The following is a 26,824-nucleotide window of genomic DNA, read 5'->3' on the forward strand; positions in this document are numbered from 1 at the left end:
CAGAGCAGGGCTCGGCTGTGTCTGATGGTCCTCAGCTGTCTGGCCCGGGGCCACCCGGCTGTGTCAAGGGGTCCCCTCTCTACAGGGGCACCCCACGGTTGGGGACACCCCCGAGTCGAGGCGACMGCCTCGGCAAGGCTGTGCCGGGGGGACTACCGTGCTCCGGACACCGGGCAGGGGCTGGGGCGGCGGTGTGGCAGGGTCCCCGTGTCACCCGGGCTGTCCCCGGGCACCGGCCGTGGGGGTCCCCCGTCCCTGTCCTGGCCGGGCCGGGCCGGGCCGCGGCGCTCCGGAGCCGCCCCCCGCCGGGGGGGTCCCCGCTCCCCCCGGATGCATGACTTCATCCTTCCGCCCGGGTTTCCTCCCCGCCGCCGCCGCCGCCGCCGCAGACCGGCTCCCGGCTCGGCGCGGCGCGGCTCGGCCCGCTCGGCCCCGCCATGTCGCAGGTGCTGCCCTACGGCGAGGACAAGGTGGGCCGCTACGGCGCCGAGCCCGAGGCGGGGGAGCTGCCCTTCAGCTGCCGCCTGCAGGACACCAACGCCTTCTTCGGGGGCAACCAGGGCAAGCGGCCCCCCAAGCTGGGACAGATCGGCCGCGCCAAGAGAGGTACCGCCGACCCCCACCTCTGTCCCCCCGACCCCGCCTCAGCCCCGCGGCATCCCCGGGACCCCCGCATCTGCCCTTCAGCATCCCCGGGTTTGTCCCGGGACCCTCGGATCTGCCCTGCAGATCCCCGGCGTTCCCGACTGACTCCTGCGTCCCCGGCGCTGCCCCACRGCATCCCCGAGACCCCCGGATCTGTCCTTTTATCCCCGGTGCTGACTCCTTCATCCCCGGCACTGCCCCATGGAATCCTCGGAACTCCCACATCTGTCCTGCAACATCCCCGGCACCGCCTCCTGCATCCCTGACGCTGCCCCACGGCATYCCCGGGACCCCCGCATCTGTCCTTGCATTGCCGGCTCTGCCCTGGAATCCCCTGCTCTGCCCTGGAATTCCCGGTTCTGCTGCCCTGCAGCATCCCTGGCTCTGCCCTGCAGCATCCCTGGCTCTGCCCCCCGGCATCCCCGGCACTGGCCCTTGCATCTCCAGCGCCATCCCATAGCATCTCCAGGATTCACGATTCTGCCCTTTTTTCCTCGGCATTCCCGGCACTGGGCAGTGCATCCTTGGCGTCCCCAATATCACCCCACGACATCCCCAGACTCACGATTCTGTCCTTGTATTCCCTGTTCTGCCCCATGGCAACCCCTATCTCTGCCCTTCAATATCCCCAGCACTGCCCCACAGCATCTCCGGTCCCCCARTAGTGGCTCTCACATCCTCAGCACTGCGCCCCAGCATCTCTGTGACTCCCAGCTCTGCCTTGCATCCCCAGCACTGTCCCCTGCCACCCCTGGCACTGCCCCACAGCATCCCCAGCGTTGCTACCCCACTATCCCCAGAATCTCGGTCTCTGCCCTACATTAGCTCCAGCAGTGTCCCCCGGCAACCCTGAGACTCCCCAGCTCTGTGACTGACACCCGCCCCCAAAACCACGGCCCCCCCCATCGTCTGCTCCAGACACCTGCGCTGTTCCCACGGTGCTGCCCTGCAACAGCCCCCGCCTCATCCCGGGAATACCTCTGGGATTACCCTGCAGCATCCCTGGGGCTGCCCATGGGACTGTGCCCCGGCACCTCCGTGAGTGCCCCTGGGATACCCCCGAACTGCTCCTCAGCACCCCTGGGACTGCCCCCTCTCATTCCCTATAAACAAATCTCTGCCCCAGCATCACCAGGAACAGCCCCCCTGGGCCCCTAAACCTCTCTCCCTTCACATTCCTGCCTGCCGCAGAGACCCCCAGCAGCAGCCTCTGGCCATGCTGATCAGCAAATCCCCCACCACCAATGTCCCCCCAGGACCCCATGAACCTGTGTCCTGCCCCCCTCTACCTTACCACCACCGCAGAGACCCCGATCAGCATCTCCCCTGCTTCCATCAGGATGCAAATAACTGTCCCCCTCTCCTACCTGCACCCTGTTTTGTCACCACTGATCTTCCCCAATGCCTTGGGGACCCTCAAAAATGGCCTCCGCTTTTCCTGCAGCCCCCATCCCACCCGCTTGAGGGTTCTCCATAGGCAAATACCCCTCCTTGAGTTGCAGGGACAAGGGTGGGGGGGAAGAGCTCCCCCCCAGCACAAATACACCCCAACCCCACAGAGGGTGAACCGSTGCCTGCTCCACTGCCCCCTTTTGCAGTGGTGGAGGCTGGATCYGGCATCCCCCCGGGGGTGATGTGGGGATGGTTCTCCCTCAGTGGTGTTGGGGGGTCCATCTGCTCTGCCAGTGATTCTGGTGACGAKGGGGTGAGGGGGTCAGGTTAATCCACCCCCAGGGTGGTGATGGGGGGGATTACTGACCACCCCGGTAGTGATRTTGGGGTGGGGGGTCTTTCCTCCATCCCCCGGAGCGATATTGGTGAGGGGAGCGTGCCCTGGTCATGTTGTGGGGTGGGGGGAAGGTGTGTTTGTAGCTCCCTGGTGATGCCAATGGGGTCTGTCCAGCCTCCCACGGGTGCTGATGGTGGCGTGGGGGCTCCCCGGTGGGTGATGCTGAGGGGGGGGCTCTCTCTGGAAGGCGATAGTGATGGGGGGCTGTCCAGCCCCCCATGGTGATGCCGATGGGGGTTCGTGCAGCCCGCCATGCTGGTGGGGGGCTGTCTGGCTCCCCCACCCGCGGTGCCGRTGGTGAGGGTGGGTGTCCTGCGCAGCGGGTGATGCTGACAGGGGTCTGGCTGCCACCCCCGCCGAGCCGGCGGTGCTCCCCCCGCTGGGTCATTACCCATTCCAGTCCTGTTGCTCTCATCAGCGCCTGCCGCAGAGAGGAGGGGGGGTCCTTCCTGGTCTATTCCTGCCCCCCCCTTCCCTAATCACCCATCCGGAGGCAGCCGGCTGGCTGCGGAGGGGATGCTGCCCCTACCCGGGGCGGGCAGGGGGATGATCCCCACCCTTCATCGCGGTAGCACCCACCCGAACCCCCTTAGTCCCGCTGCCCAGCACCTGGGGGGCACACCTGGAGCCCGAGCGGGGTGAGAGCCGGGCTAGAGGGGCAGAGGCTGYCGCGTCCCCTCGCCCACGCGTCCCCCCGCCTGTCCCCGCAGTGGTGATCGAGGATGACCGGATAGACGAAGTGCTCAAGGGCATGACGGAGAAGTCGCCGCCGGGGGTGTAAGCCGGGACCCGCCGCCAGGACCCGCCGGCCGAGCCCAGCTCCAGCCCGCCGCCCCGCATGCTGGCTGGACCGCCGATGAGGAGGGGGAGGCCATGCCCGCTGCCCCCCTCCCCGGCCCGGGGGGGGGCCCTGCAGCCACCACCACCCCCCCCCCGAGCCATGCACTTTACCCCTCCGCCTCCCCCGGGGCCGGGACAACCCGCCGAGCCCCCCACCCTGGGCGAAGACCCCCCTCCCCGGGGAAGGGGCCCAGCCCCCTGCTCCGCGGCGCATCCCCCCCATCCTCCTTGGCGGAGGGTCCCCGAATTTCGGGGTGACCCGGCCCCAAGAGCGGGGGGGAGCGCTGCTGTCCAGAGACATTTTTTGCTCCATCGTTTTTTGCATGAGCTTGGTGGCCCGGGCGGCCGGCCCGGGGGCCGAGAGTCAGCCCCACCACTCCGGCACGCTTCTTTTTAAACAGAAACTCCTCATATTTGTATTTTTATATCCGAATCTTTGTTAAAAACGATCTGCTGACGTTGAGATGTCGAAGTAACTGCATCGAGAAAACAAACGAAAACAACCAACCAACCAACCAACCAACCAGCCAACCAACCAACAAAAAAAGGTTCTTATTTTTTTCCATAAGAAAAAAAAAGATAAAAAAAGAAGAAAAAAACGAGGGGAAGAATTAAAGGGGGGGCAAGAGTGATGGAGGGAGCACGAGGAAAGCCAAAGGAGGAGGGAGGGGAGAAGGGACCCCTGGCCCGACCCCCCACACGCAGGCAGCAGGAGCACCGAGGGTTTGGCAGCATCAGCGGCTGCTGCAGTTCCCTCCCGGCAGCACCGGGRCAGAGCCCACCGGGGCCAGCTGCGGGTGCCGGGGGGGTGTCCCAGCCCTGCCCCTCGCTTGAGGGTGGTGGTGCCAGGGGACAGTGGGGAGGGCAGGGACCGGCCTGAGTCGTTGTTTTTAATTTTGTACTTTAATTTAATTTTATTTTTTAAGAAGCTTCTCGGGGGGTTCTGATGTGCATGAGAAACTTGTCATCTTTTTCAATAACCTACGAGTGGCATTTATGGAGACAACGACGCAAAAAAAAAAAAAAAAAAAAAAAAAAAAAAAAAAAAAAAAAAAAAAAAAAAAAAAACTGAGAAAAAAACAAAAAAAAAAAAGAAAAAAAAAGATACTTGTGTCATGATGTTCAACGAATGATCCATTGTAAATTTAAATGCCATTTTTCACTGTACTGGTGAACAAAATGCAATGAATAAAATACATTCATGTACCCAGGTGAAGCCGGCAGCCGCCTGCTCCTTTCTGTCCCTTCCTCGCGTCAGCTGGTTTTTGGGGTGCCTGTGGGATGGGGTGGCACGGCCAGGGTGGGGACTGACCCCGGAGCCCTTCACGGGCTCCCAGTGCAGGGGGAGCCACTGGCTGACCCACTTATGCCTTTCGCCTGAAATAGCAAGCCAGCAGCTCGCGCCTCTGTGGTGTCACCGCCGTCCCRCCCAGGAGGGGTCCCCTCTGCACACCCCAAAGGGAGCTGGTGCCCAAAGAGCCCTGGGGACACTGACACCAGAACCCATGCACCCGCCACACCAGCTCCCAGGTGCAGCCGGTGCTGCCAGCACACGGTGGCATGCCTGTCATCCACCCTGGCACTCGTGTGTCACCACACTGCTGGCCCCAGGCACGGGGGAACATGGGCCAAGTATGTGTGGCACACTGGGCTTGTCAGCACAGCCAGGAGTGGGGCTGGACAGGCACAGAGGCAGATGTGCTGCCCTTCCTGCCCTATGGCACTCCCGGCCCCGTGCTGGCACATCCCAGCCTGGATCCCTCGCTGCCTGGCCAGGGGTGACAATTACACGGTGTCCTTGCAAACCCCCATGGCCAGGGAGGCTGGGGCAGGGGTCCTGGTGTAGGATGGGGGGGAATGGGGTGGAGCAGAGGGCACCCCTGGTCCTGCCCTCCATACCCAGTGCCTGCATCCCCATTCTGCTCTCAGCCYGGCTGCCTGTGCYRAGGGGAAGGGATGGGGGGCAGGGAGCCACTCCCCGCAAGATGGATGGGTGAAATTAAACCCGATTTGGTTTCATTACTGGCTGCAAAGCCTGGAGTCCTGGCTGCTCTCCAGCTCAGCGAGGAAAGGCCAGGGAGGGGGCACAGAATCACCAAGGCAGGCCATGAATCCCCCTCTTTCCTCCCAKACTCACATCACTGGGCAGCTTGCAGAGGGATGCACGGTTCCCTATCCCCCACCTGTGAGGATGGAGCATTTTAAGGCTTTATTGGGTGTGGGGAGGTTGGCAAAGCCTCCTGGGTCACAGCTGGATGGCAAGGAGATAGTCCTCATCGTCGTCTGGGGGGGCAGGGGGCGGTGGTGCGGCAGGGGCCGGCGGTGGCCGGTGCAGTCGGTGCCCCAGGGCCACATCTCGGGGGTCCAGGGGCTGCCCCTTGCGCATGACGTACAGGAAATAGTGGAAGGCACCGGCGTCCCCGTCCCCGCAGGCGGCGTGGCGCAGGGACCAGCCAAAGGCCTCCTGGGCATAGTGGGGCTTGCGGAAGTGGGGCTGGGCGAAGGTGATGGAGATGAAGCAGCCCCCTGGGCGCAGCACCCGGCTCACCTGCRTCGGGAGAACCCCCAGGACGGGGTGGGGGAACACAGTGAGCTTCAGTACTTTGGCACCGTTCCCAGAGAACCCCTCACCATCTGCCAAAGACCCCTCGCAGCCTTTCCCATCACATCCCTAAATCTCTTGTCCTAACCTTGACCCCCCAAGAGACACACACCCTGGTTCTGACCTGTCCCCAGAACACCAATAATTGCCTAGTGGCAAACAGGAACAGGGCCCCCCCTGCCCCACCTCTCCCTGCACCCCAGAACTCTTCATTCCCACAGCAGATGGCACGGAAACCCAACCCTGGCATGGGGAAAAGCTTTACCCTTCTGAGCACAGAGCCCCACCAAGCAGAGTGCAGGACCACCCAGCAGTACCCCACCACCAACACCCAGAATGCGAGGGGGATGCGGGGGGTGTTTGATGGGAAAAGGCTCAACCCTTTTAATCACCATTTTCTCCCTGCTGGAATTAAGCCCCGCTAACAGGATGGAAAAGAACATCAATTTTCTTGCTTGGCTTTATCCAATGTCAAAAGGCTTTTACGGCCAGCGCCCGCGTGCTTAGCATGCAAAGGCAGTGCCTGGGGCGGGCGGGCRTCCAGCCCCCTCCCCGGCACCCTGCCCCAGGCGGGGACAGCCCCAGGCCCCCCCRGCAAGGGCAGAGTCACCGCTGCAGGGGACAGGGCTGGGGGCCAACTGGGGGGTTTCCCAAGCTCTGTTTAATCTGCTTGGAAGCTCCAGCTGGGGAGCTCTGGCTGGGGCCAGTGGAGGGGACAATCAGCCCGTGTGTCCTCCCCTGCTGCGGCGGGGGCTTTTGAACCAAACCTTGCTGGTTTYGGCCAGGAAAAGGGGAACGCAGGTCCCTGCATCTCTCTCTAGAGAACCTAGCTGAGTATCCCTCCTGCTAAGTGGCTGAAARTCTGTCCTGGGAAGACCCCACAGCTTCCTGAGCTACGGGCAGGAAGGGGGTCCCCAGAGCTGGGGGCAGGCAGGGATCTCCGGCTGGAACTGAGCAAGGCATCCCGCATGTCCGCATCCCATCCCTCGTTAATAGAGCAATAATGGCCGTTGCTTAGAGACGAGCGCAGGAAACCTTCCCATCCGTCAGCTGGAGCGGGGGGCGAGGGGGGGCCCCTTCCCGCTCCCGCCACACCCGCTGTCCCCAGTTCGCTGGGACAGGGTGTCCCTGGGGKGTCCCCACAGCCAGGGTGGGTTTKCAGGACCTTACATCCCCCCAGGGAGAGCAAGGCAGAGGCTGTGAATCCCCCGATGAAAGGGGGAAGGGAGAGACCAGACCCCTCTGAAGGGACCCCCAAAGCAATGAGCAAGTGGGAACACCCAGAGAATCCCCCTGGGGTTGAGGACAGGGCTGGCCGCGGGAGGAGGCTGGTACCCAGTGATGCTGGGGGAGGGCAGGGATTGAGCAGAGGATTAAAAAGGGAAAAAAAAAAAAAGGGAAAATTAAATCCCTGCCGTTTGGCAAAATGACAAGGACAGGCAGGAGCGCTGGCAAGGAGGGCAGGGCACCGACAGCGAGCAAAGCCCCACTGCCTTGCCGGGGGTTGCACTCCCTCACGGGCTCAGCGAGGCAACAGAGGATCGAGAGCACTGTCAACAGCCACCAGCACCCTTCCAGCGCCCCGTGCTGCACCCCAGGGTGCCCGGGAGGMGCAGCAATTAATTATCCTGGCAGTTATTCCTGTGGGGTGGGAGAGGCTGCCAGGACCTGCGCCCCTGCACCGGGACAGGTTCAATCCGGCCCCGCCACCGCCAATTAACGGCCCCGAGGCATCGCCTGTCCCCGTGGCAACGCCATGGCCCTGTCGATGCTGATGGGAGTTGCCATGGCAACACCAGACCAGATGATGGGGACTCCGGCTCGAAGGTGATCGAAGATAGGGCGGGGGGTGGGGGGGGACAAGAGCTGTCACAGCCCCACGGTCACCACCTTGCCCTGGGCAGGCAGGGCTATCTCGGCGTGTCCCCCTAGATCCCCTACAGCCACCCACACCAGGATGGGGCCCACTTTTCCTGCCACCTCTTCATATTTAAGATGCAAATAAAGAGAGAGGTCATCCAGTCCCGCAGCAAGACCCAGGGACACATCCTGCTCCATCCACCTCCCTGGGGAGGAGATGATGGGCTCTAAGAGGGGGTGTCCCACCCCCAGGAGTGCTGGGAGCCCCCCAGTGCCCCCTTGCAGCACCGGCTGGGAGAACAGAAACCCTGTCTGGGGCACCCAGAGGGAAGCAGGGTGGTGAGGAGGCACTCTGCACCTTCCCCTACCCCAAACAGGGATGGGGTCCATCCTCTGCCCCCCTGCTCAGCTCTCCCCACCCCGTACCTCTGCCAGCACCCGGCGCATCGCAGCTGCTGCCTGGGGCGAGACCTCCCAGGGGTCGGTTTCGTTCACCATGAGCACATCGAGGGTGCCCTTCTCCAGCACCACGTCGAAGGAGGCGTCGGGGAAGGCGAGGGCGCGGATGTCCATGACGGCCCAGCGCAGGCCGGGGCAGTGGGCGTAGCGGGCGCGCATGGCCGCGATGCAGGCGGGGGAGAAGTCGATGCTGGTGACGTCGGTGTAGCCCCGCTCGTGCAGGTCGTGGCTCAGGGCGCTGTTGCCGCAGCCTGTGTGGGGCACAGCTCACACAGGGCTCGGGTGGGGTGCTGGCACCCCAACTCTGTTCCTCTGGCCCAGGGGAGGGGGGGCTGGGACGGCTGGAGAGGGGCAGGTCACCGCTTTGATGCCAGTTAGTGAGTGTTGGGCGAGYTGTTAATGACCCCTGTCCTGCAAGGCGGGTGCTTTGGGCTTCTGTCCTGGGGCAGCCCTGCACACCTGATCCTCCCATCTTGGGGTGGGATGCATGGGGAGGCTGAAGGCAGGAAAGGGACAGGGGGCATCCCCAGTCCTCCCTCCCGAAGTGCTGTGGGGCAGGAGATGGCCGTGGTCCCCAAGAGCCTGCTGGATAGCTCCAGTGGAAAATCAGGGAAGAGTTTAACCAGGGAGAGTTAAACCTTTTAGGGGTTAAACTTTAGGCGGGGGGGTTTAGTCAGGATGGATGGAGAGAAGGATGGAACAACTCCTGCCTCAGCTGGACACGGGGAGAGCCCCTCTCCCATGCCCTCCCCTCGGAGCCGCTCCGCCGGGGCTCGGCCGCTCACCGGGGGGGCCGAGGGGGATCCCGGGGAGGGGGGCGGATTTGGGGGCTATTAAGCGCAGCTGGCAGCGGCTGATCCGCTAACAGGATCGGTGATTACACCCGCCTAATCCCGCCGGCCCGGCGGCAGATCAGACCGCAGGTGGGATTACGGGGCGGTTATACCGCCCCTCTGCCCTCCCGCGCCACCGGCACCGGGGCCACCCCGCCGGACCGGGCCGAACCGGGCGCCGCTCCCAGCAGCGGCCCGGTGCCACACCGCCCCCTGGCGGCTAATGTCAGCGCATCCACCGGCGGGACCCCGAGCCCCGCCCGCCCGCCCTCCACCGGGCACGCCGGGCACGGGGCACGTACCGAGGACGAGGATGCGGTCACCGGGGCGCAGCTCGGGCTCCAGCTGCGGGAGGAACCGGGAGAGCCCCCCGAGCCACTCGCGGGTGTCGGCGCCCTCCCGGCGGTACAGCGCGTCCCAGAACCGGCGCCGCCCGTACTGCGGGGGGGCGGGGGGCGCGCGCCGCCGGTCCATGCCCGCGAGCGGGGCGGGAGCACCGGGCGCCACGTGCCGCCCGCGCCGCCACGTGCGGCTTCCGGTCCGGCCGGGTGCGCCGCGCTAAGCGCTCCGGGCAGAAACACGGAGCGGCATGGCGGCGGGACGGGGGGCGGCGGCGCTGCGGCGGGCATGGCGGGAGCGGCGGGCGGCGCTGCTGGAGCCCCGCTACACCCCGCTGGTGGCCGCCTGCCTCTGCCTCGCCGAGGGCGGCGTCAACCTCTGGGTCATCCGCAGGGTTCCCTGTGAGTGGCGGGGCGCGGCCCGGCGCTGCCCCCGGGCATGGCGGGGCCGGTCCGGSACGGCGCGGGGCGGTCCGGGGGCAGGGACAGCTCGGCCCCGGGGCGGGCGGTGATGGAGAGGCTCGTCTGGGGCAGCGTGGGGGCGGGGATTCGGCGGGCAGGGGGACAGAGCTGCCCCGGCCCCTCGGGTSACAGCATCCCCGGGCAGGGCATGGGGCCGGCAGGGGCGGGATGGGGCCGCGGGTCCCGCAGGTGGCCTGGCTGGCAGCACGGCAGGATGGCACAGACCGGCGGGTTTGGAGGTTCAGAAGCCCCCACAGCCTCTGCAGTGCCCTCCGAGCCCCAGCTGACCCCGCCGTCCCGCAGACACCGAGATCGACTGGAAGGCCTACATGCAGGAGGTGGAGGGTTTCGCCAATGGCACTCTGGACTACACGCAGCTCAAGGGTGACACCGGGCCGCTGGTGTGAGTGACAGGGACACCCAGCCTCCGTCACCGGCGGCTCCCGAGGGGCCGCAGGGCCCGGCCGCTCACTGCCGTGTCCCCGCAGTTACCCCGCCGGCTTCGTTTACATCTTCCTGGGGCTCTACCATGCCACGGGCCGCGGCTCCGACATCCGCCTGGCGCAGTACCTGTTCGCCGGCCTCTACCTCCTCAACCTGCTCCTCGTCTTCCGCATCTACTGCCGAACCAACAAGGTACCCTGAGTACCCTGAGGCCCGGCAGCGCCCCTGCTCTGCTGAGCCCGCACCCCGGGTCACAGGGTCAGGACTGAGGTCTGGAGGGGCTCCGTGTCACCAGGGACTGCAGGACAGGCTGCTGATAACCCTCGTGTGTCTCTGTCCCCCGCAAGGTCCCCCCGTATGTTTTCTTCTTCATGTGCTGCGCCTCGTACCGCATCCACTCCATCTTTGTCCTGCGCCTCTTTAATGATCCTGTGGCCATGGCCATCCTCTTCCTCGCCATCAACCTCTTCCTGGAGGAGCGCTGGTCCTGGGGCTGCCTCCTCTTCAGGTGAGGGGCTGGGGCTGCTCCCCGTGGGGTGCTGGGTGTACGAGCCAGCTCTGCCCCTGGAGGAGGCTGCTCAGGGGCTGCCTGGGCTCCTGTGTGGGCTCCACAGTGGTAACGCAGCTTCCTGCTCAGCCTGGCTGTGTCTGTGAAGATGAACATCCTGCTCTTCGCCCCTGGACTCCTCTTCCTCCTCCTGCAACGGTTCGGTCTCCTGGGCTGTATCCCCAAGCTCTGCATCTGTGCCCTGCTTCAGGTGGGTCCCTGCTTGCACTGGCTGCAGGAGCAGGGAGCAGTGGAGCTCCCTGCCAGGGTGGGGACAGTGGCACCAGCATCTGTGGCCCCTCGCAGCAAGCTGGGTGTTGATAAATAATCCAATTAATAGCCCTTTGCTCTTTGGCTGACTGTCCCTGTGACCCCACGTGATACTGGGGCTCTCAGGAGGTGTCTGGGGTGACAGTGACCCTGGTGTAGGGTGATGGTGCTGCTGTGTCCCCGGCAGGTGGTTCTGGGGCTGCCCTTCCTGCTGGTGAACCCCGTGGGGTACCTGACCCGCTCCTTTGACCTGGGCCGCCAGTTCCAGTTCAAGTGGACGGTGAACTGGCGCTTCCTCCCAGAAGAGATTTTCCAGAATCGAGTTTTCCATGCTGCTCTGCTCCTGGCTCACCTGGCTGGCCTGGGGCTCTTTGCACTGCACCGGTGGCACAGGTGAGACCTGGGGTTCCCYGTGGGTGCTGGTCCCTGCCAGCCCCCATGTGCAGGATGCAGACCCGTGACTCCCCTGCCCCTGCAGTGCTGCTGTCCTGGGACTGCAGGTGTGAGTTGGAGGGGAGTTACTGTTCTCTTTTGGGGGCTGTACTGCCCAAGCACTGTGGCTCACAGGGCAAAGTTGGGGTGGGAGAAACGTTCAGGAGCTAAGATCCATGTTTGTGCTTTCCCCTCAGTTCCAAAGAGAACATCCTGACTCTGCTGAAGGATCCTGCCAAAAGGAAACCCGCATCCCCTCACTTGACCGCCAACAATATCCTTTGGCAGGGTGGGCAGCAAGGAGAGAGGGGGAAGGCAGGGCAGGGCAGGAAGGAYCTTGGTTAGGTTCCAGGGGCAAGGAGCTGTGCTGGACACTTGGGGAGCTGTTGTGGGATCACACCTCCAGCCTCGCAGGTTTGCCCCCTTAATGCCAGTGCATGGATTGTCTTCATCCTCTTCTCCTCCAACTTCCTGGGTGTCTGCTGCAGCCGCTCCCTGCACTACCAGTTTTACGTCTGGTATTTCCACACRCTGCCCTACTTACTCTGGTGTACCCCAACCACCAAGCTCGCCCACATGCCCAAGTACGTGCTGCCAAGGAGGGGGAGCACCCATCTGCTGGGGTCTGGGAGCCAGGGGCCTGGTGTGRGGCCCCCATGCTGACCCCCAGCTTTCTCCCCCTACAGGGTGCTGCTGCTGGGCGTGATCGAGCTCTGCTGGAACACCTATCCCTCCACAGTCTGCAGTTCCCTGTCCCTGCACATCTGCCATGGGCTCATCCTGCTCCAGCTGTGGTACGGCACAGCCCCCTCACCAGTGTCACACACCCCTCCACCRAGCAGGAAACCCACAGCCATATCCAAGAAAGCCCAGTGAGAGTGGGGATGGTTGGCCTGCTCTTTTCTAACTTGACTCCCAAGCTGCCCACAGGAAATCCCAAGAGGGCCATGAGCCCTGGAACTGTGCAAAGGGGGCAGGCATGGGGATCCTCGAAAGGCAGGACTTGCTGAATAAAGGGGGCTTTGTGTGCCCTTCCCCAAAATCCTTGTGCTGTGATGRTGTCAGAACAGCTGTCCCTGGACTTGCCCCACATGGGGGAAGGCAAAGCAGCTTCTGGAGCCATGGGCACTATCACTTCCCAACCCTGGGAGAGGGGTGCCCAGGGCTGGGCAACAGCCTCTGGGTGATGTTAAAACAGAGGATCTGCAAAACTGCTTTGCCACAAGGTTTCAGTTGCTTTGATGTAGCCCAGGAATGCCTCCAGCACAGCTTTTCCTATTGCCCTGTCTGCTCCCTCCCACCAGAGGTGGCTGGGAAGGGGGTGAGCCCTGGCATGGCCTGAATGGGCTCTCTGCTGATAASAGACACCAGTGCAGGTGGCTTGGAGCCAGGTGTCTTTATTGGCCCCTTGGGCAGCTGTCAGACGTTGTTGGGGTTGTAGCACAGCATGTTCAGCTTGATGTTCTCGTCCCAGTGACGCAGCAGCAGGAACAAGTGCCTGGCCGCCCCTTTGAGGCAGCCCACGTCCACCCCCTCGGGCAGGCGCTGCGCCTGCAGCCACGCGTCCGCCTTGGCCGCCACCAGCTCCCACTCCTCGAAGAAACCGGCGCAGCGATGCTCCAGCCACGCCAAGGCCACCGCCGTGGCCCAGCTGGAACTCTCCAGGTCCTCCGGCCCCACGTCCTGACAGCTCAGGCCGGCCTCAGAGGGTGCAGCCGAGTGGGGCCCGGTGTCGGACTCGGAGCCGTGCCCGCTGTCCGCCTGCGCCCACACGGCTGCGCTGGGCACCTCGGAGCAAGTGCTYTGCGACGGGGGTGAGCTGGGCTGCGGGGCTGCGATGGGCTCCTCACCCTCCTCAAGCCTGGCTCCTGCCTCAGGGCTGCTCCTGGCCCCTGGGGACACGGGGCTGAGGCTGGCACGGTGGGAGGCGTAGGGGGATGCCCGGCGCAGGCGGTCCAGGGGGATCTGCACCACTTCKGAGAAGCTCTCGGTGAGCTGGAACGGCCCCCGGGCTTGCTGCAGCTGCACCTGTGAGGAGGGAGCAGGGAGTGGGGGGAGSGGGCAGGGGTGCAGACCCACACAGCCCCCAACACTGGGGGTGCAGGAATGTCCCTGGAGCATAGAGACAGTCTAACGCTCCCCAAAAAGCCACCAAGATCCCCAGAGACATTGAAGGACACAGCAGGGCTGAGCATGACCTGCTTGGGAGCATCCTGCGGTGCTCATGCTGCTGARCATGACCYGSGTGGCTCAGCTGGCAGCCAGCAGGRCAGGTCCYCGTGCTGGGGTGGGGACAGGGACGGGGAGCGGGTCCTTACCAGCGGGAGGTAGTCGTGGCTCGCGTGGTTGCTGGAGCACTCACTTTCCGGGCTGAGGCACTGCGGGCGCAGAGCCAGGCTGGGACCCCTGCGCCTGCTCAGGCTAAACCTGTGCGATAGCAGGCAAGGGAACGRGATTAGGGGAAATTCCTGAAGGGCAGCTGGACACCAAACTGCTGCAAGGAAGGGGCTGCAGCACCAAAACCCCAGCTTAGGCTGCAGGAGCTGGCAGGGGACACGGGACCAGCAGCTCCCAAAAGGTGGCACCGGCCCCTTCTCCCCACAACATGCCATTTTTTGGTCCCTCACATCCCCCCATCCCACAGTGTCACCTGGAGCCTGCGACGCTCTCTGTGGATTTCTGGGAGCCCATGGAGGTGGTGGAGGGGCTGGATGGAGGCTCTGCAATGAGGAAGAGTTAAATACRATGGGAACATGATGCACCCAGAGGTGCGTCCCACTGCCACTGCCCAGCACCTGGGAGGGCAGCTCAGCCCTGTCCCCAGGGTAGTGAGGGCACAGAGGATGCTCCAGCTGTGGAGGGCATTGGGGATACCCCATCTCCCACCCTGATCCAGCCCTTGGCCCTCTGCAGSCTGGACACACCGTTTGAGTAGTTCTGCTTTTCCCAGCCAAAGGTAGGGGAGGAGATGCTGCCCGGAGACCTGGCAATCTCATCTCGCTCTGCAAAAGAGGAAAGTCTTGAGTGGCTCCGGGCTCCAGGGACCATCATAGCTCACAGCTGATGTCAGGGGCTGCTATCCTGTCCTCTCATGCCCCTCTCCCCARTACGGGGCTGATGCCTCTTCCTGGATATCCACAGCCCCACTCACCAGCTGAGAGTCCCCAGAGACCCCAGTGCAGGTCCCTGAGGAGCATAAGTTGACATAAAGGTCTGTGCCCGTACCTGCAGTGCCAGGAGCCTCATCCTGCTCCTTTGCATCCTGCTGCTGGCCCTGTCCCGCTGAGGAGCTCCGGTGGTGCCAGTTCCCTGCCACAGCAGCTCGTGTCCGGCTGGCTGAGCCGGCTGYAAGGGACAATGCTACCTCAACCCTCTGTCCCCTCGCTGCCCCTCCCGTCCCACCAGCCCCTTGTCCGTACCTACACCCCACACCTCGGGGGCTGCGGGCAGGGCTGCCTGCGTGGCACCATCCACGGGCACCAGGCGGGTGTAGAGGGAAGGCACGTTGCAGGCTTTGCTGGTTTGCACGGCTTTCAGGCGGAACCGGCGGGCAAAACCTGCCCGGAGCAAGGCGGTTAGAGCCGGGGGATGGCGGAGCTGCGCCGGGGGTGACGCTCCAGCACCCACCCTGCTCCAGCTTGGCTTCTCGCTGCGCCACGCTCTCATTGTCCCGGACGACGGAGCGCGCTGCCAGGCGGTGCAGGGGYTTGTCCCAGGCTTTGGCCGCCCTCCGCGGCGGGTCCTCCCTGCCCGGCCCYTCCCGGGGCTGCAGCAGCGACTCCAGCGAGGCTGTCACTTCCCAGGACACCGGCTTGCCGGCTCGCAGGGCGTGGATCACCACCTGGCAGCGCAGGGGCAGGCTGGCATCACCCGGGCTGGGCTGCCCTGGCTCGGGCGCTGGCGAGGCGCTGAAGAGGTAGGAGGGTTCCACCAGCATGTCCCAGTCCAGGTGGGTGGGCGAAAGGAGGTTATCTGGGCAACGGCAAGGGGCGGGCTCAGCAGGGCAGGGGCACCCTGCTCCACCCCCGCCGCCCTCGTCCCCAGAGCCAGCACACACTCGACTCCACCGCACTGGGCTGCGTTTGCCGTGCCTGGGGTCCCAGCTCGTCCAGCTGCCCCTCCAGGGACTGGTTTCTCTTCTGCGACACCTTTTCCAGGGCCTGGCAGAGCCGGTGGGCATCCAGCTCCCCGTGCGGYGTGGAAAAGCTGCGCCCAGCCAGGGCCGAACGCGCCAGCGCCTTCTTCTGCCGTGCCAGCTCCTCCGTGCTCAGCGCCACCGTCACCTGCAGCGGGGACAGGGCTGTTGGCAAACCCAGCACCGAGCCCAGATCGCTCGGAGCTGCCATGGGGCACCTGCGCCCCTGAAGCTGCTGGCTGGAGCCTTGGCTGTCATCAGCCCCAGCGCTCTGCAGGCTGGCACCAGCTGCCTCCCAGGGATGCTCGCCTGGCACCACAGACAGGGGAAGCACCCACACAGGAGTTTGCAAACATCCCCGGGGACTGACTCAGGCTGGTGCTGGAGCTGCCAGGGATTTGTGATTTGTGTGTGTGCAGGAAGTGGGGTTAACTGGGATACTCGGGATGGATGATGTTACAGTGGGATGCATTCCCCAATGCAGACTGTTGTYCCTGCATTGAGATGCTGCCCCTAAAAGCCATGTCAGGGCAGTGGCACCCATGCCACCTCTCGGCCCCGCAGCAGGGAGCTGGGAGGATCATTTACCCTGCAGGGAAATCACTTACGCTTGACATTTCAGCAGCAAAGGTCACCAGCTGTGCTGCTGTGCAACAGGAGCGGGTTACCTAAGCCGTGCCATCGGGAAGGAGCATGTCCTGGTGCTGGTGACAGCTGGCCTCACCCAGCCTTGGGGCCATCGTCACCAAGGCAGCTGCCTTTCCCCATCCCAGCAACTCAGCTGGGTTTTAGACCCAGGTATGAAGCAGCAGGGATGTGGCCCATCACTAAAATGAAGTGTGGCAGCGTTGGCTGAGGGCTGAAGGAGCCAGGCAGGAGCGCAGCCAGCCGGCCCTTCCTCTCTGGCTTGGCACATTTGTTACGTGATGCCAGCCCAGCTTTTTTCATTTGGTTTCTGCMGCATCAAGGACTCACTGAGCTGGCYCAGGGGTCTGCTAGACCTGCAGCTGACTGCTGGCCAGGGACACTGAGGGACCAGCTGCTTGGGGGTCCCAGCTGTCCCACTTCAGTGAAACAAAACCACCCAAGGAACCTCCTTACAGCATCCACTGCTGATCCTTGCTCAAAACCCAGGCTACAGCACTCTGGTTCCCAGTCCAGTGGCCGGATGCCTGGACACAACAGGGCAGCGAGACCCCAGCTAAGCCAGGAACAACCACCACACTATTGGCACCCCATTGGCATCCTTACCTTGGTGCCAGCCGGGGCAGAGGGCAGCGGGGCCGATTTGGTGGAGGACTCGCAGAGGGACAGGCTCTTCTGGCCCTGCTGGGAGGTGACATCAGCGCCGGGGGCCGAGGAGCCACCCTCAGGGGCCACATCCCGGGAGCCAGTGGACTCGCTGCTGGTGGAGCTGCGGGAGAGCAGCCCCTGGCTGCGGTCGGTGCTGACGGAGCAGTGTGTCAGGACGTACTGCTCCTGGATGTAGGAGGGCTGGTAAATCCGCTTCCAGATGTCTCCCCCGGAAACGGGATCGATACCTGCCCGGTGAGCACACGCCCTGTCAGCCCATGGCTCCCACGACCGCCCCCCACCTCGGCTCTGGACCCCACTCACTCCGCTCTGACACCTCTGTACTCCCAGCAAAAAGCTCCAGGGAGGCATCCCCAGTTCCTGGGTTACTCTGGGGCGGCTGGCGGCTCTCCCCAGGACTGGGCACTTCTTCCTGGGAGAGAAAGGCTGAGCCCCGGGAGCCCTGGCGAGCCCCTTCCCGGCCCTAGGGGACAGAGGACACCACCATCAGCCCCCCAGGCTGGGGAGAAGCCGGTGGCACCGGGACCACGCCATCCTCCCTGTCCCAGGGCGGTGCCCCTCATACCAGTGGGCGCCTGTCCCCGAAGCGGGCGATGCTGTAGAGGACACAGTAGCTGATGAGGCGGTCACCGGGGTAGAGRGCCGGGAGCTCGGTGGGCGAGAGCAGAGCCTCCATGCTGTCGGGGACATACCAGTCGATGGTGATGTCGCTGACGGCCGGCTCGATCGCCTTCTTCAGGGACTTGATCAGCTGTGGTGGGGAGAGGAGACAGTGTCAGACATGGCAGTGTCCCCAGTGTCCCCAGTGTCCCCGTGCCCCTGCCTGGGCATTACCTTGGGCTGCAGCCTCTCGGCCGGGCTCAGGAACTCGGCGCGGCCCCGGCTCACTTTGGCCATGCCCTTCAGCAGCCGCCGGCACACCCGCGGGCTCATGCCGAAGCTGAAGCACCTGCAGGAGAGCCAGGGGATGAAGGGCATGGCTGGGCTGGGGCCGGGGGCTGGCAAWCCTGGTGGAGAGCCCTTTGGCAGGAACGGGCAGGGGGTCTGACAGCCAGAGAGCTGCCCTGGCTGTGGGCTGGGCTGGAGACCCCGGGAAGAGCCAAACCAGCGGGCTGAGGATGCCGTGGGTGAAGGACACCCTCGGGGCATGTGTGGGTACGATTTGAGACTGCACAAAGAGAAATCAGTGGGAATGGTGTGGGGGATTTGGAGAACACCCCGAGCTGCTGCGGGGCCGGTGCCGTACCTGACGGTGCTGGCCTGCCTGCGCACCAGCCGCAGGATCCTGCTGGCGTTGCYGGCCGCCGCGCCGGTGAACAGGAAGAGCTGCCGAGGGTAGCCATGGTGGAGGGGCTGTGCCAGCGCCCAGCCCAGGGCTGCCAGCAGGTTGGTGCCGCCGGGATCTGCCCTCAGTCCGCCCAGGTGCTCACAGGCACGCCGCAGCGTCTCCTGTCCCCACCAAGAGCCAGCCTTGCAGTGATTCCCCAGCTTGCAGTGATCCCCCAGCTCAGCTGCCACCACCCCACATCAGTGAGCTGGGAGGGGACAGAGTGGGGCACACAGAGTTTGCCTGTGACACTCACGGTGCTGCAGAGGCAACTGGATGGGAAGAGCGCCTTGATGTCGGCGCCGAAGCTGGCGATGTTGAGCAGCGTTCCTGACGGGAGGCTCTTCAGGGCCACCAGCAAAGCCTCCTGGGGTGACAGTAGGGACCAGGGACAGCTGCTCAGGACTGGCCACTCAGGGAGCACCCCTGGACCCACGGCCGTGCCTCACCTTGACCTTGTCAAGGTCAGGGCCGCTCATGGTGCCGCTGCGGTCGATGAGGAAGAGGATCTCGCGGGTGACGCTCTGCAGGTCCCCRGGGACGCTCTCCAGCACGGGGCAGAAGTTCAGCATCAGCACGGGGTTGGGGAAGATGTCTTTGTGGAAACGCTTCTGCACGAAGGCCACCTGCGAGCCAGGCAGGTCAGGGGCTTTCTCACAGCCCCCAGACCCTGCCAAGGTCTTCCTCATCCACATCCCACCACCCCCCCCCTTTCCTCCTCCTCCTCCTCCTCCTGCCTGGGCCAGCAGCAGCCATGSCCTGTCACCTGTCTCTCGCCACTGCTGTCCTTCCTGGCGATCCGCACGTAATCCCGGCGGCTCCGGATGTGCGCCTCGTACTCAGGGTACGTCATGGTGCCRTCCTCAATCACCAGGTGGGGGCTGTGGGGCTCTGCGGGGCATAGGAGGGTTTGGAGCTACCCTGTGCTGCYGGGAGATGCCCTGGATGTTTTTAGGGTGGCGTCCCAAACCCTCCAAGGGCACCCTCTCCCCTCACCACAAGGGTAGAGGATGATCTCCAGGTCCCTGTCGTAGCGGTGGGGCTCAGCCAGGGTGACACAGGTGGTGGTGGCAGAGCTGGCCCAGGGATCAGCATCAGCTCTCAGCACATGGGATGGGCTCTCCAGCCCTGCAGAGAAGGGAAGGCAGCAGGGAATCCCCTCACAAACCCCCTCCTCCTCGGCCCCCTGCCCACCACACCCCACAATAGAGGCTCCTTCTTGACAGAGCTAATGGGATTGACTGGGCCAGCAGCCAGGAACACAACCCCACCMACCAGCCATCATCCCCTCCCACCCATCCTCTCCCCCATCCATCACATCTCCCCAGGGAAGGAGGCTGCTGATTTAGAGCTGCTCAAACAGGGTGACTTTGAGGGGTCCCAGCCCCAGGGATGGAATGGGGAAAGGGCTTCTTCACCTCCAGGGAGTGCAAGAGGATGCCCGGGGACAGGGGCTCACGTCCCCCTAGAAGCAGAGAGGGACCAGGGGACATCACCCACATTTTGAGGAGGTTTTACACAACCAACTGATAACACCCAAGCCACCCTGCTACCTGCCAGCAAGCAGGGGCCCTTCACCAGCAGCTCGAAGGCAAATTCATAAGGAAAAGGGTTGTAGGGTCGTCCCCGAAAGACATCCACGCTCTCCACAGGCGCCACGGTGGGTGACTGGCTCCGGGTACCCGGCCCCCCAAAACAGCTGGTGGGGCTGCAAGGGGAGAGGGGGTGATGGCTCCTGCCCCCTGCCCTGCTCACCCAGCATTAGCATCCCCCCCTAGGATGGCAGAGATTGAGGAAGCCATGAAAATCACCATAGAGCCAACCTGTCGTCACACAAGCTTGCCGGCTCGCTCTCGGGGTCGGCGGGGACATGGGGCGCCAGCACGGGGGGCAGGAGGAGGCGCAGGGCCCCGTCCGGCAGCGTGGGCAGCTCCTGCACCGTGTTCAGGGTGACAGCCAGGCTCTCCGACGGGCACAGCGTGCCGGTGACAATGATGAAGGTGGAGCGCTCCACGTCCTCGTCCAGGACAAGGTGGCCTGGGCAGGAGAGGGATGAGGGATGAGGGATGAGGGATGGGGGATGAGGGATGAGGGATGAGGGTTGGGGGATGAGGGATGGGGGATGAGGGATGAGGGATGGGGGATGAGGGATGAGGGATGGGGGAGGTCAGCGAGGTATGGAGGGCTGTGGAGGAGGTCACTTATGGCCCTCAGTGCTCCTAAAGGTGACAGCAAGGCACAGGTGTCACCAGGGCCGTGTGAATGATGGCAGAGCCCCAGAAAGGGTGGAGGGAGGGGAAAGGAGACATTGAGATCTCCAGCCCCAGAGACCCCCCAGGCACTGGGCTSTCAGCCCCTCGTATCCCCCCACACTCCCCCCTGCCCTTTGTGAGCCCCCTGGCCGGGGGCAGCACCCACTCACCGCTGGCACAGGGGCGCAGCCGGCCCGGGCTGGGGCTGCACTGCAGGCAGCAATCCCGCACCCGCTGCCGGTTCTGCACCTGGAACGTCACCCGCCGGCTGCCCAAAGCCGCCTCAAAGCCGGCCACCACCTCCGACTCCTCCAGCGGGTAGATGAAGATGCCTGCAGGCAGGAGAGAGCCCCGAGGCAGATCCTGGCAGGGCACGGCACGGAGCAGCCCAGGGGAGCCTGTCTGACTCGAGATGCACGCCAGCGAGACACAGGAGCAGCTCAGAGCCTCACTGACCCAGATGGAGGATGAAATCCCCCTTTTCCTCACTGTGTGCTTGGTCTCGCTCTCCTCCTGCCCGCAGTGCCTCCACCTCTGCCAACCTCCGCCTTTGCTCACCAAATGGAGCAAGGTTTGGGGGCTGGCACACGGGTGGGCTGCAGACAGGATGCTCTCCAGCACAGAGGCTTTTAGGGGGTCTTGCAGGCAGCCTGGGTCCCTGCTAGACCCGATAGCCCCCCTTACCTTCCACAGGCTCCTTGTGGGGGTTGGTGTACACGAGGTGAGCGGTGATGCTCAGGGAGTATCCGTTGGCACAAGCCTTCACCGTGGAGCTCTTCAGGGGCAGAGGCTCCCAGGACGAGAGGGTGTAGAGGCCTGGCATGGTCCCTCAGAGGGCAGCTGTGAGCAAAGGAAAGGCAAGCACTGGATGGTCAGGGATGGGGTCTGCTGGAAGGGGCTTCTGCCCACAAGCCATTTCCATCTGCCCARTCTGCAAGGGGGAGCAGGTCTCCAGCCCTCCCCATCCCATGCTGCTCTTCAGCATCCACAGAACAAAGGGATCCGCTTGGACCCCAGCACAACCTCAAACCAGGTCTGGAGACACAGGAGCCCACACAGGGCTACAAAACTTCTGTGGGCAGGGGGTACATGAAAGCCCCAAGCCCTGGCAGACAAACAGGGACTGCTGGACAGAATGGATAATGGCCAACCATCTCTCAGCCACCYCAGAGCAGCTCCAGAACCTCCCCAGACCATGTCCTGCGCTGGCCAGGAGAGGAGCATCTCTTGCTCCCATCTCCATTTGTCCACAGAGGTTACCAGGGTAATTTGTCTAAAACACRAAGCCAGCCAGGAGGGTGAGAAGCCCACAGTGTAACTAGGACAAAGCAGCGAGCAGTGTTTGCTGGGGTTTAATAATTAACAACAAGGTCAGTGCTGCACGGAAGAACAGCACAGAGGGGAAGGCACTGCAGGGTGGAGCCCGACAAGTGGATGATCATCACCTGCTTTGCCCAGGAATGGATGTGTCTGGGGTCCCACCCTTTGGCAGGAAGAGATGTGGCTGGGGATGCCTTCCAGCCAGGGCACCAACCYGCTCCACACCTCTCTTCCCCTTGGGAAAAACACCCTGGAGCGACATCACAAATAATTGTCTGGAGTCATGGCATCTCACCAACAGTGTGCCATCCTGTGCCATCAAATGTTTGTGTAAAATGTTGGTGTCAGCCTTARCCCTGCTGGGTGGGTCTGTGGGGTGTGTGGGGTGGGTGTGCACCTCTGCTTTGCATCCCCTGCCCTCCCCAAGCCCCCCTGAGCCGCAGCGAGGCCCCCGCCCCACACCTGTGCTCCGTGTGCCCGGGGCAAGGACAAGGTCAGGTACCCCTGAGCCATCTGTGCCCCCACCCCGCTGGCCTTCATCCTGGGAACAGCTCGTGAGAGCCTCAGGGTGGTGTGTGGTCACAGAGTGCCTCTCACAGAGCATCCCTGAAAGCAGAGCAGGGCTCCAGCCTTGGAGGCAGCACCAGCACCAAACTCACAGCTGGCACGGAGCAGGGAGCCTTGGAGAAGCGCACAAGTGCATTAGCAMCGTGGCTGCATCCCAGCAAAATCAGCCCATTACACCAGAGGAGAGCCATTTACCTGCTCAGCTGGCACTGCAGGCTTGTGCTGGCAGATCCTGAACCACGCCCCACCATCGCCAACCCCCCACCCTCTGTGCAGGATGCTGAGCCCCCCAAAATGCTCTCTTAGCACACGAGGTGGCTGATCCTCCTCTCCTGCTGTTCCTCCACGCTGACTGATCCACAGCTGGGAACATCAACAGCTGGTTCCTGCCCTGACCACAGCACCCAGACAGGACCTGGAGACCAGGACACCTCCAACCCAGCCACACTGAGCCACTAAAGACATATTTCTCCCCAAAGCTGTTTAATTTGTTCCCAAGGCACCCAGTTTAATGCTCAGCAACGTGCCCGCTATTTGCCTGTCGGCCGGGTCGCTGCCAGCTTGTTTACCAGGGACTTACTGGAGAAGCCGTCCCGGCTGCTTTTTATCACTTCTCTTTACATTTAGCCTCACAGAGTAAACAGGCCCCATCTGGCCCTGCCACGCTTCGTGCTGGCTGCTCTAAGCCCCGTGGTAATGAATAAAACCAGACCCGATGGTCCTCACCCCAGCCTCTTCATCCTCTCTTTCCCTGGAGCAGTAACTTGTCCCCAGATTCAGCGTGGCAACACCAACAGGTCCCCAGCCCTTTCCCCACCCCCAGCACGATTTCCAGGGCCTTCACAGCCCCCTCTTCTGCCTCCTCCCCACCCACAGCCTGCAGGAGCTGGTTTAACCAGCAACATCCCYGATATGAAAGGGCCACAGCAGGCTGGGGGCAGCTAAAAACCGTCTGTGAAGGCAAGAAGGAGCTGACTCTTCCCTGGGTCAGRATAAATCAATGTTTCTCTTCTCGCCTGTGGGCAGGCTGAGATTTCCAGCAAGGCTGCTGCAGGGGTCAGGTGCCTGAACCCAGTGGGCTCTCCTTTGCTGCCTGGGGAGTTGTTAGAGTTCCACCTGCTGCAGGAGCCGCCCGCACCGGGGTTCTGGGGGAAGGAAGAGGCCAAACCTGACAAAGATAAACCCAGCGGAAATTTCCGCTGGTGGCAGATACATGGGCAAGTTCAAGAGAAAGGATGGAAGGAGAGGAGCCCGAGCTTCAGCGGGAGTGCCTGGAGTGAGGAGGCATTGCTGCCCCTCCTGCTCACCCCCATTACCCCCTGCTTCCCTCACCTCCCCTCCCGTGGGGCACAAAGGCAGGGGAGCAGGATCCACCCAACTCCCAGAGCATGGAGAAGGCACCAGGAGGTGACAGTGCTGCTGCCCACCCATGGGACACACCGCTCTGCAGAGCCCAAAGAGGAGCGAAGCRGAAAGGAATTGCTGGATGGGGCCAAGGACTGTCTCCAGCCTGCRGTGCCTCCTGCTTTGTCTGCTGGGGAGTGGGAACAGAGAGCGGAGTCCACAGCACACGCGTGTGCAAGCTGGCACTCACACCCTGACTCCAACACCGCACCCGGGACCACCACCACCTCCAGGAGCTGCGCTGCTGCCCTCGCCTCCCCAGAGCCATGAAAACCCTGGAAAACCCCAGCCCAGGGCCAGGGAACAGGAGTCACTCGCCCTCACGCACCCTAACACAGGTACCCCCCAAAAGAAAAGCCTCATCCCCATGGATTTTTCCTGCAAGGGCAAATCCTGTCAGGGCAGCCCCACAGAAGGGTCCCAGTGTCCCCCACCACGGCACGGCTGTGTCGCTGGTAGCCTGGAGCATGTTCCCCGCAGTTACTGGAGCCAGCCCTGTCCGGCCCCTGCCGGATGGTGATTTCAGCACTTTTGTGGCCCTGCTGTCTCATCTCCACCTGTCACCCCTCCTATGACCCGGAGCTGCCCTGCCGCCCGGATGCGCGACCCTGGGACACAGAGCAATTGCGGGACACCCTCAGGGTCCCACCGTGGTCCCTTCCCTGCCTGCCCCTGGCCCTTACCTGGAGGAGGAAGATGAGGATGACACAGAGGCTGCAGGCTCCTCTCAGCACYCGCTGGGTCCCTGCCTTCTGCAGAGCCCTCTTCCCCGGGGATGGGTTTTCCTGTCCCTCGGTCTGAGCGGCTGCGGATCCCGGGGGATGAGCGGTCCCTCCCCGCCTCTCCCTGCTGCAGGCTCCCTCTCTGGCACTGGCTCCTTCACCGCCCTCGCTCCATCCCTCACTCCCAGTGCCAGCAGCAGAGCTGCTCCAAGCCCAGCCTCATTAAAGAGACACACTCCCTAGAACCGACACCCCGGGGGGGTGGGGGGATGCTCTCCCGGGGAACACTGGGGGTCTCAGGGGACAGCCAACACCCCCAGAGAGGGACAGGCGCCAGTCAAGAGCAGAGTCCATGGCTGTGGGCTGCTCTGGACCCACGGGATAGCAATGTCCAGGCAAAGGTGGGTGGGGGTAAGACCCCTCGTGATGCTGCAGCAGCAAAAACCATGGGGTTTGTCTGACTGGGACATGTGAGCATCTTCTGTGTGCCCCTCAAACAAATCATGAGGCAAAATTGYCCCCATCAGCCAGCTGAACTCGGCAGCACAAATACTGTGGGCCACAAATGTCACAACCAGCTTCACTGGGAAAGGTCTCAGCTGCCCTGAGACCACCACAAAAGGACTGGGCACAGGGAGATGCTGAACATTCACCCCAAACCCAGGTGCCCTGGGGTTCTGCTGGGCTGYTCTCATCAGCCTCCATGTGCTGCAGTGAAATCACAGCTCTGAGGAGCAGGGAAGAGGGGGGATTTGAGGACAGCCCATATTTTGGGTAACAACTGTGACAACAAAGCCCCCTGGGGAAGGTGCAGGGAGTCAGGAAATCCCAGCAAAGTCAGGACATGTCTCCTGGCAGGGAGATCTCACAGCCCGGGGCGCACTGGGAATCCCTCAGCCACTGACAGCCCCACGTTCCCAAGCAGGACCAGAGAAATCCATCAGATTTGGGCTAATCCCTGCCCTGCCTTTCCCAGCAGCTCCCTGTGCTATAGATAGGCCTGTGCTGCTGCAGCTCTTTTTATAGAGCACACAGAGAGAGAGAGGAGTCCCCCCCACCTCCTCCTGCACCACAGAACCCACCGTCACAGCCACGCCGAACCTGGAGCCAGTCCAGGCACAAACTGGGGCAGAAAAAATCCAACAGCACCACGAGGGGAGCAGTCCCCAGTCCTCAGCAGGTATTTTTAGATCTCACCTCTGAGCTGACCCGTATGCYACTACAGCTTCAGCTCTTTGACACCAGTGTCACAGGGCACAGCAGGAGCAGCAGAGGGCAACCTTGGTGGAAGATGTCYTTTGCTGCACATGGTCACACGAGACAAACTACCCCTTCCTGAGCCCTCAGCCTGAGCTTTAGTCAACAATTATCTGGCCAAAAGGCACTCTGTGCATCCCTAGGGCCCTTGCTAGAGCACTCTGAGCTATTCCCTCCCCCATGCGAGATGCCCCATGGCACTCACTCCCCCTCCCTGTGCAGAGAGGAGAGCTGAAGTGTGCAGCTGCTCCCCTTCCCTCTCCTTCACGACCACAGGAGAAGGATGCTAATCCATGTGTTATCCCCGTGTGACAGCCACCAGCACACACCACGACACATCCACACAGCCTGCGACACGCACGGGACTCCCGCTCCCATCGTCACAGCCAGCGCCGCAGCCACTCCAGCCCCAGAAAAAAAAAAAATCAAACCACCAGCTTTGATTTTTCTCTGAGATATCATTTCTAGGCCAAGCTGAGGCGAAGAAAAGCATCCAAATGCRAGCGCTGGTTCAGTGCCACCAGCCGGGCTGATGGAGCTTGGCCAGCCCACAGCGTCAGACGTCGGCCCCGGTGTGACAGCAGGTGAATAACAGCGGCATGTGCAGCGCTGGGGACACGGCTGAGTGTCCCCCACCATGCTGGCAGACAGAAGGGTTCCATCCCAATCTGCTCCCAGCAGCATCAGGTGTTTGTGTCCCTGCTTTGCACTGTCACAGCTTCCCTCCAGCAGCTCGTTGCAGATACAAAGTGACTTGGAGAGCTTGGCATGGCTTTTCAGAGGAGTGCTGAGCTAAGGCGTGCATTGAACCCTGCGAACAGAGGCCCAGCTCAGCCCAATGGCTCCATTCAGCATCCTCACAGCCCAGTAACCCCTCACCAGCAGCTGCAGCACAACCCAAGGGACCAATCAGGATTCTGGGCATTTATCCCCAAATCAGCTGTACCTTGAGCTGAGTTATCACCCATTGACAGGGCTGGCTGGAGGGGACAMAGACCACAGAGC

At 63.1% G+C, this 26,824-nt stretch overlaps 4 protein-coding genes across 4 annotated transcripts; 2 read left to right on the forward strand and 2 right to left on the reverse strand.

Annotated features, from left to right (window-relative positions):
* The first annotated feature begins 359 nt into the window (after window positions 1–359).
* Window positions 360–3,809, forward strand: CAMK2N2 (calcium/calmodulin dependent protein kinase II inhibitor 2). Its single transcript, XM_057367132.1, has 2 exons — window positions 360–606; window positions 3,145–3,809. Exons 1-2 carry the CDS (start codon window positions 438–440, stop codon window positions 3,213–3,215), a joined length of 240 nt encoding a protein of 79 aa, XP_057223115.1. The 5' UTR covers window positions 360–437; the 3' UTR covers window positions 3,216–3,809.
* A 61-nt stretch (window positions 3,810–3,870) lies between these two features.
* On the reverse strand, window positions 3,871–9,644 carry EEF1AKMT4 (EEF1A lysine methyltransferase 4). The gene is made up of 3 exons (XM_057367131.1): window positions 9,331–9,644; window positions 8,163–8,446; window positions 3,871–5,822 (listed from the first exon to the last, which is right to left on the reverse strand). The coding sequence occupies exons 1-3, from the start codon at window positions 9,500–9,502 to the stop codon at window positions 5,520–5,522; spliced, it is 759 nt and encodes a 252-aa protein (XP_057223114.1). The 5' UTR covers window positions 9,503–9,644; the 3' UTR covers window positions 3,871–5,519.
* On the forward strand, window positions 9,580–12,587 carry ALG3 (ALG3 alpha-1,3- mannosyltransferase). The gene is made up of 9 exons (XM_057367130.1): window positions 9,580–9,768; window positions 10,132–10,231; window positions 10,317–10,464; window positions 10,620–10,780; window positions 10,910–11,030; window positions 11,277–11,482; window positions 11,719–11,795; window positions 11,961–12,105; window positions 12,208–12,587. Exons 1-9 carry the CDS (start codon window positions 9,618–9,620, stop codon window positions 12,395–12,397), a joined length of 1,299 nt encoding a protein of 432 aa, XP_057223113.1. The 5' UTR covers window positions 9,580–9,617; the 3' UTR covers window positions 12,398–12,587.
* Window positions 12,588–12,920: 333 nt separating this feature from the next.
* VWA5B2 (von Willebrand factor A domain containing 5B2) lies at window positions 12,921–24,743 on the reverse strand. The gene is made up of 22 exons (XM_057367134.1): window positions 24,524–24,743; window positions 21,234–21,389; window positions 20,720–20,881; window positions 20,121–20,334; window positions 19,851–20,005; window positions 19,294–19,425; window positions 19,064–19,188; window positions 18,747–18,923; window positions 18,554–18,664; window positions 18,217–18,419; window positions 17,805–17,919; window positions 17,536–17,721; window positions 17,274–17,433; window positions 16,908–17,197; window positions 15,579–15,804; window positions 15,149–15,493; window positions 14,941–15,078; window positions 14,747–14,866; window positions 14,446–14,523; window positions 14,172–14,241; window positions 13,840–13,948; window positions 12,921–13,549 (listed from the first exon to the last, which is right to left on the reverse strand). The coding sequence occupies exons 2-22, from the start codon at window positions 21,370–21,372 to the stop codon at window positions 12,941–12,943; spliced, it is 3,864 nt and encodes a 1,287-aa protein (XP_057223117.1). The 5' UTR covers window positions 21,373–21,389; window positions 24,524–24,743; the 3' UTR covers window positions 12,921–12,940.
* Between the last annotated feature and the right edge of the window lie 2,081 nt (window positions 24,744–26,824).

This window comes from Malurus melanocephalus, unplaced genomic scaffold (assembly GCF_030028575.1).
Source record: "Malurus melanocephalus ecotype Western Australia unplaced genomic scaffold, MMel_1.1 scaffold_75, whole genome shotgun sequence".
In the NCBI taxonomy this organism is placed as follows: Eukaryota; Metazoa; Chordata; class Aves; order Passeriformes; family Maluridae; genus Malurus; species Malurus melanocephalus.

What these genes read in the sequence shown, in the direction of transcription:
- CAMK2N2 (XM_057367132.1), top strand. Translation starts at nt 438, where the DNA reads ATGTCGCAGGTGCTGCCCTACGGCGAGGACAAGGTGGGCCGCTACGGC. An exon ending in GATCGGCCGCGCCAAGAGAG is followed by an intron (nt 607 to 3,144) that starts GTACCGCCGACC and finishes CTGTCCCCGCAG; the next exon opens with TGGTGATCGAGGATGACCGG.
- EEF1AKMT4 (XM_057367131.1), bottom strand. Translation starts at nt 9,502, where the DNA reads ATGGACCGGCGGCGCGCGCCCCCCGCCCCCCCGCAGTACGGGCGGCGC. An exon ending in TGACCGCATCCTCGTCCTCG is followed by an intron (nt 8,447 to 9,330) that starts GTACGTGCCCCG and finishes TGCCCCACACAG; the next exon opens with GCTGCGGCAACAGCGCCCTG.